Source organism: Citrus clementina, unplaced genomic scaffold (assembly GCF_000493195.1).
Source record: "Citrus clementina cultivar Clemenules unplaced genomic scaffold, Citrus_clementina_v1.0 scaffold_7, whole genome shotgun sequence".
Taxonomy (NCBI): domain Eukaryota; kingdom Viridiplantae; phylum Streptophyta; class Magnoliopsida; order Sapindales; family Rutaceae; genus Citrus; species Citrus x clementina.
The window spans coordinates 5,542,804-5,550,604 of record NW_006262075.1 but is presented as its reverse complement, the minus strand read 5'-3'; the positions used below and the strand labels follow the sequence as shown (position 1 = coordinate 5,550,604).

The following is a 7,801-nucleotide window of genomic DNA, read 5'->3' as shown; positions in this document are numbered from 1 at the left end:
TATGAGGAAGCGATTGAGTGTTAAGTTCAACTTTTTACTAATCTTTTTAAAAGATATAATTATTAATTATTAAATAAAATTATAAAATTAATTAAATTTTTACCGTATATTTCTATATATGCATGTGTGATTATGAAAAGATGAACACAAATTAATTTAATAGTAAATTTAAATCCGTGTCTTTATTACCTAAGTAGTGAATGATAATTTGAGCTTCGGTCAAAAACTCAAATGATTAACTAATAAATGAAAAAAAAATATAACTAATGAATAAAGAGGATGAAAAAAAAAATTTGGATGTTCATCCTCATATTTGGTTAAATAAGTGGCCAAATTTTTATTTTAAAATGTACAAACATCCACTAACTTAATTATGAGACAATTAAAAGTTTTACCTATTACAAAACTATGAACTAAATATACAATGAAGCACTCTTTAGAAGAGAAGCTTACACTGTTACACATCAGAAAATCAACATCACTCATTAAATCTAAACACAAATTATTTGATTCCCAAGACATGAGGAGACAGCCACCTTATCCAGAATTGAGTAGCGAGCAATTGGCAAGATGAAATGATTTGAAGTTGGCACTCAAATCTCATAATGCACAGACAAAATCGCCGCTTGTCTCAATATCATCTGTATCTGCATCTGTATCCAAATCATCGAGATCCATACTTCCTCCTATTAAGCATTGCCCACCAAATTTGGGACCCTCCCCTGGTTTTCGTGCCTCCTGAATGATGCCTAATATTTCTTCAATACTCTGAGATTGGTCATTTTCATCACCTTTTTGCATGCTCCCTTCATCTTCTTCCATGAATTCTATTGGCAAATTCTTTAAGAACCATGGGTGCTTTTGAATTTCTGGTATGGTTATTCTCTGCAAAATAATTTAACCCTAATAAGTAAATTAGATCATTAACATACTAGGATCGAACTGTAGACAGATAAATAAATACACCTTTTCGGGGTCGGCCACAAAAATCCGAGATAAGAGATGTCTACACTCCAATGAAACTCTGACATAACCTGGTATTGAGTAGTGGACACTCAGAATCCGCTGCAGTAATCCATCGTTATTTGTATATTGATCAATTTATTTATAAAATCGCAACAAATAGAATTGAGACACCAGAAAGCATTTTAAAATTGGTAATAATGCAGGTTAATAAATTATAAATAACCTGAATTGTCTTTTTGAAGTTTCTTGGATCCTCTGGGTCTTCAAAAGGATAAGCCCCGACTAACATCACATACAACGTCACCCCACAAGACCAAACATCTGCAATCTATTATTTATATATATATCTCAAGGATTGATTTAAAATAGTTTTCAGTAATTAATTAGTCGGATTAAAGTAGAGATCAAGCAAGCGTACGCAGTGGGTTATAATATAACGAATTAATTTTGAAATAATACCGGCTCACCTTGCCGTCGTACTCTTTTCTAGACAAAACCTCAGGCGCGATGTAGGCCGGGGTTCCAACGGTGGATTTGGGTTGCGAGTGCAACACTGAGGACTGCGTAGCATCCAACAACAAGTATAGCAAAGTTAAATTTGATAATCTAAAACGTGAAACATTTCGATACAATCAATTTAAAATTTAAAAATAAAATAAAATAAAAAATAAAAACGTGAAACATTCACAACTTGAAAGAATCTTCTTCTAATTACCTTGGAGTAGCCGAAGTCACATATTTTGAGACGTGGTGCCTTGCTACCATCCAAGAGTGTGTTTTCCAACTTAAGATCTCTATGGCAAATTTGCTACAATTAAATGAATTCAAGTATGCATACATTTTATCAGCAAGTCTTTAAAAAAATTTAAAAAAAAAAGAAAGAAAGAAAGAAAAAGCTGCATTATCAACAGCGTACTGAACAATTTTTACCATTGAATGACAGTAGCTTACTCCGGATATTAGCTGTTGAAAGAAGTATCGTGCCTGATATACAAACAAGATGTTATTAATAATCGAAAGATAAAAGTTTTGGATGGTCTAATTATAACAGATGAGAGAGTATACACGGGGAGCACAAAATCTTTTCGGGAACCATAATTAATGATGAAAATAATAACTTAGAAGTAATGCATGAACCTCGTCCTCGCTGAATCTGCCAGCACTGCATATCCTCTCGAAAAGTTCGCCGCCAGCTGCGTATTCCATGACTATGGCTAGTTCAGTTGGGGTTAAAAAGACCTGAATATAATGTACAAGATTGATTATTAATAACATAGACCTTAAAAACTGATTACTACACGAAGGAGAAGCTACGGTTTTCGTTAGCAGAAAAATTGATTTGAACTTCAACCGAATGAAAGAATATTGTTCAAGCATGTATATTAAAGTATGTTTTCTTGGTCAGCGACCTAGCGAATTAACTGAAACAATAATTGTTTCAAGTCAGTAATTAACCACATCTTTAAGAATTTTCATTCATATATATATATATATATATATATATAGGGTAGGGTGTGGTAGCTTAACAATAGAACTATAACGAATTATTGACTTGAGAGTTTCAAATATATTTGGCTCTGAGTGATTATTTTATATTATAAGCAATTTATGAGAATGTAAATTAATTGATTAGATAGCAAATATAGAAAAAGTCAAAAGCTTAGATAAAATAGTTTTCTTATATGTTAATTAACATATTCATATCTGAATCAAGAATACATAGCGGAGTATATGTGGGGAAGAAAACTGTGAAGTGAAAAATTAGTAATACCGGAGTACGTAACCGGAAAGAAAAAACAAAAAACAAAAAACAAAAAAAAGGGTCTTGAAAATTGAAGAAGGAAGGAAGTTAACATGTGAATGATATCCTAATTATAGATAGGCTAATATTAAAAAAAGAAAGGCTAGGAAAGACGCTGCGATTCTCTGAAAGAGTTCTATTTTGAGGAGGATACAAAAGCACTACCCTTCAATACCTGTTGTTGAACATGGAGCTAAGAGAATATATATACACACACAAAGCAAAAAGAGCATGCAGTAAAAGATAATGTCACTTGGGAATTAAGGAAACTTGTTAACTTACTTCCTTAAATCTTATTATATTAGGATGCTTCAAGGCCCTGTGGTTCATAATCTCCCTCTGAACATGCTCATCAATCTTCCGGAAACCCAAAAATAAAAACTCGAATCAATGGGCAAAAGCAAGCACATAAAACAAAACCCCCACCCAGATTAGAATTCATAAAAACGAAGGAACATACAATACCTTCTGGCCTCTCTGAATATACTTGACAGCATAGAGCTCACCACTCCATTTGTCTCTCACAAGCTTAGCAACGCCAAAGTTCCCTGAACCAATATCTTTCAGAATCTCGAAACGGTCCATTTTCCAATTAGCTTCAAAAATTATTGAACGAACTTTATATTTTTCATATATATATATATATATATATATATAAAGACTGAATCTTTTCTCCGTTAATATACACACACGCACACAAGTATAAGTGCCCTGTGATACAGTGTTGTGTCTGTATTTGGTCGATCGCTACTGGTTAATTATTTGCGTTGAGAATCTCCATCGAAATCAATTTCATGGCCACGAATGCAAAAGCTGAAAAGTTTGGTGGGCTAGCAATAGCAGCTACCTAAGCTACGCCTTAATGGACTGTCAGATGACAAAAGAATGGGGTCAACGAAGACTCCAAGAGCAGACACCAACACGTGTCTCCAAAATAGAGGTTAGAATTTCGGACGCAACTGAACAAGTTGCGACCGAGGTGTTGCTTTATATCTTATCCTCTCGTTTAGGGAACTTCCCACAATTGCATCTTCCTCATGGAAATATCGTCGGAATGTAAATGTCAAAAATTTTGTATTGAAAACAAAAATTAAAATGAAAGCTTGTTTTCTCTTCCCTTAATTGAGTCAAAACAGTTTAAGCTTTAACATTTTATCAAAACAATAATATGATGCTTACTTAAGTGGAATATTTGATGTTAGTAATTATGAATACTTTTACAATTAAAAAAATACTATAAACTGTAATTTATGTGACAATATAAATTCTTTTTTTAATAGAATGAGAAAAAAAATAATACTAGAGATAAATTAACTCAAATAAAATTTGAGAAAATATAAAATTATCATAACGACCTCAAACTAATAAGGGTCAATTTGTAGGGATAAACTTAGGTGCAACTGTAGCACGGTGCCACAGTTGCACCGTAGCCTGATCCCAATTTGTAAAAGTAGCACACTTATTATTTTCTTTTTATTAAAAAATGGGCATTTCAAATAATTAATATGTTGCTTTCCACGAATGATTAACAAGCAATCTATAAGTGTTCGGTCTGTCTATCACTCGATTCACGAGTGATGATTGATTGATTGATGGACGGACGTCCATGCATTGTCTGCTCCCATGGGCTTGTATGGTAGTATGCACTTATTTATTCGAATTGAATTTGACTATATATATGGAAAAATTCTAAATTGGCCGAGATGAATTTACAACGGTATGAACATGCTTTTATAATTTATTGAATAGTTTACAATGGTTTAAAAATTTATTCAGAGCATTGTTAATTCATCCCGCATTTTAATAAATTCTAAAATTTTAAACCAAATCACCACTATATGTATGAAAGAGTGCCTTTAACTTTAAATTTTGACTTAAAAAGTAATTTAATATTTTAATAATTTATGCTAAAATAAGTATTTTTCTATTTTTTAACTTAATCATTATTGTATTAAAAAAAGACTTTTGATACCAAAATTTGAATTGATGATAAGAACTATTTTATTTAGGAGAATAGGTTGAAAGAGGGCTTGATTCCCTCAAAATTGCCATTGTTGAGAATAAAGAGTTCGATGGTTGGATTTTTGCAAAATCATAATCCATCAAGGGTGTTACTAAGAAAAAGAGTTAGAGAAAAGCTTAGAATATATTGTACTTCCTCTTTCAATATACATATTTCTCTATTAATTTATTTATTTCTCCTCTCTTCATACCTTTGAGTAGTGATATCTTCGTGTAAAAAAAATAATAGGGAAAAGGACACAGACACTCCCAACGTTTAGTAAAGGGACACAAAACCCCCTAATGTTTGAAAAAAAAATACAAACCCCAATTTCTTAACGAAAACTGTTAGTTTTAACGGAAATTATAATTTAAACGTGTAATTACCGTTATATCCTTCTAGCATATAAAAAAATAATTATTCATTGTCTATTTTGCCCATATATTATTAATAAAATTACAAATATACCCTCATTGCCCAATTTCTCTATTAAAATTTTTGTCCATATAATAAAATTATTAATAATTTTTTATCAAATTCTCTTCAAGCCAAATAATTTTAATCCATTATTCAACAATAAAAATAAATAAAATTGATTATTAATGCCATAAGAATAACAATTCTTCATATGTCAATCATTTAAACTTGTATAGTAAAAAAATTATAAAAAAAAAATGGTTAACAACATCTTAATTATACTAAATAACATATCGAATAGACATAAAAAACCACCAATAAACATAACAAATAATCCTTATATCATAATATTGTATCAAATTGATACTAGTAATCATTACAACAATAACCATAATATTTTTTGAAAAAAAAACATAATTTATTCACAAATTTGTATGACAACTCTGGCTCCTAACTTGTGAACTTCCTCTCATAGCTTGTTGGGATGTCGTTGTAGTATTGTCTGAAAGCATGCCATTATTTGTTCCCATCTGCAAACCAGTACAAGCTTTTCATTGATACATTAAGCACAATAAATCTCCAATAAACCAGACAAATTAAGAACTATATTCATCAAATAGCCATAAACAAACAAAAAAATTTTCATCATCATTTATTTATATTCCCGCATAAACATTATGCATCAAACATGTCAAAATTTTTTTGAATGATAATAAAAAGAAATAATTAAGCCATTCTAAAGGGTGAATAATTAATAAATGAGTCACCGAAGAGCTGGCTTTGTCATCTTCTGGCATTATGCCCATGGTAAGCCCACTTCTTCGGTGAAATTAATTGTCTAAAATTCTCCAAAATTAATTAATTGTCCAAAAATTCTCTAAAATTCTAGTGGATTTTGAATGATAGAAATAAAGTTAATTTAGTAAAAAAATGAAAATTAAAGAGGGAAAAACTAGTTTAAGAGTAGTGAACTGTGGATTGAAGATGCATGAGCAGCAGGTACCCGAACGAGCAGCAATGACACACGAGCAGCAGCCACACGAACGAGCAGCAGCCAGACGCAGTCTCGATCGACGCAGCGGCAGTGCGAGCAGATCCAGCAGCTTGCGGCAGCCCAGCAGTTCCAGCGACTTCCAACAGCCCCAGCAGTTCTAATAGTTTTCGGAAAACCGTGTGAGTGTGTCCATTAAGGATTTGTCAAGATCTGGGAGGAGTAGTGTCAATGCATGTGTGTTAAGCGTTTTGTTCGTGTGTGGGTTTTTGGTCAATTCATTTGTTATTAATATGCAATTACGATATTAACCTTTGACTGATTTAACGAAACTGTTTCAGTTAAGAAATAGGGGTCTGTATGTCTTTTTTCAAATATTAAGGGATTTTGTGTCCCTTTGTTAAATGTTGGGGGTGTCTGTTTCTTTTTTCAAAATAACATAAAGTATAATTGAATTGAATTTTTTTTTTATTTTGTAAGATTCAAGTTTGACAAGAATTAAAACTTGTATTATTTTATTTTCTTTAAATTAGAATACTTTGTGGGACGTAGGTCATCGAACTCGATGATCCATTCATTTATGTCATTGAATCCGGTTAATTAAAAAAAAATTGTTAAGTTATATAATTATGTAACATACATGAACCCAACAGTTACTATCAGTCACACATATAATTTTTGTTGTTTACACTTTTATATTATTAATAATAACTGTTAACTTCATATATATTACATAATCATGTAAATTAACAACAGTTAAAATTGTGGGCATAAAACCTTCATTATTTAGGAATGTGTCTGTATAGGACAGTGGTCGTGCATTTATGACAATGATGCTCGGAGTAGGTGTGCGGTTTGAGAAGATTACAAGAGGCCTTTCACAAAAGGAGGAGAAGAAGATAGGTGACAGGAGGTAGAACCGAAATGATGACGTGGACGGTGGAGAGGGGTTGACACTGAACATATAGAAATGGCAATTTAATACTGGTGGTCCCCATTTCCCCCTTTGATTGATTTGATTAGTGGGTTGTTGTGTATTGTATTCTGTTTTGTTCACCTTTTTCTTGGATGAAAGCAAAAGCACGCACGCCAACAAAAATGAAACGAAGCTACACACGCATCAGTTATCATCGCATCGCGCATTCTGGTCGACCCGAGTGGTAGCTTTTTGAATTTTTTTACTCTCTTACTTGTTATGGGATAAATCGAAGTTATTTCTTTCTTTTCTTTAATTATTAATTATTGATCCTCGTAAGAAAATTAATATATTAATGATACCTTTTTTTTATAAAAAAAAAAAATATCTATATAATACTTAACTTACATGTTTAAGACCCCATATGGTTAATTATGAAATGTAGAATTGGACCTAATTAACAAGATCATTTATATGCCCCTAGCGTACAAGTATCATTCTACTGTATCTTGCACTTTTCGACTTTTAAAGTTGTATTCTTACGAAACATTTGATTTAACTCTACAAAATAGGTATTCTGACATTTATCGAGTTTGAAATAATCAAAACTTTAGTCATATACCAAATAAAGGCCCAAACGAATATTATTAAAGACAAATTTTAAATAATGTTGGATGGAAACAATAAACATCTAACTTGTGATCAATT

The 7,801-nt window shown here is 31.6% G+C and overlaps 1 protein-coding gene and 1 long non-coding RNA gene across 2 annotated transcripts; both read right to left on the bottom strand.

Annotated features, from left to right (window-relative positions):
* Positions 1-331: 331 nt before the first annotated feature.
* On the bottom strand, positions 332-3,639 carry LOC18037095 (serine/threonine-protein kinase SAPK2). The gene is made up of 9 exons (XM_006426278.2): positions 3,233-3,639; positions 3,050-3,124; positions 2,104-2,205; positions 1,897-1,950; positions 1,682-1,774; positions 1,434-1,526; positions 1,190-1,294; positions 967-1,065; positions 332-885 (listed from the first exon to the last, which is right to left on the bottom strand). Exons 1-9 carry the CDS (start codon positions 3,350-3,352, stop codon positions 601-603), a joined length of 1,026 nt encoding a protein of 341 aa, XP_006426341.1. The 5' UTR covers positions 3,353-3,639; the 3' UTR covers positions 332-600.
* A 1,884-nt stretch (positions 3,640-5,523) lies between these two features.
* Positions 5,524-6,384, bottom strand: LOC18037094. The gene is made up of 2 exons (XR_002904672.1): positions 6,190-6,384; positions 5,524-5,716 (listed from the first exon to the last, which is right to left on the bottom strand). It is a non-coding gene; the product is annotated as an uncharacterized LOC18037094 (long non-coding RNA).
* Between the last annotated feature and the right edge of the window lie 1,417 nt (positions 6,385-7,801).

Excerpts from the sequence above, each read along its gene's own strand:
- LOC18037095 (XM_006426278.2), bottom strand. The coding sequence starts at position 3,352 with ATGGACCGTTTCGAGATTCTGAAAGATATTGGTTCAGGGAACTTTGGC. Across the intron at positions 3,125-3,232 it reads ATATTCAGAGAGGCCAGAAG|ATTGATGAGCATGTTCAGAG; the intron begins GTATTGTATGTT and ends GGTTTCCGGAAG. Across the intron at positions 1,951-2,103 it reads GCAGATTCAGCGAGGACGAG|GCACGATACTTCTTTCAACA; the intron begins GTTCATGCATTA and ends TTTGTATATCAG.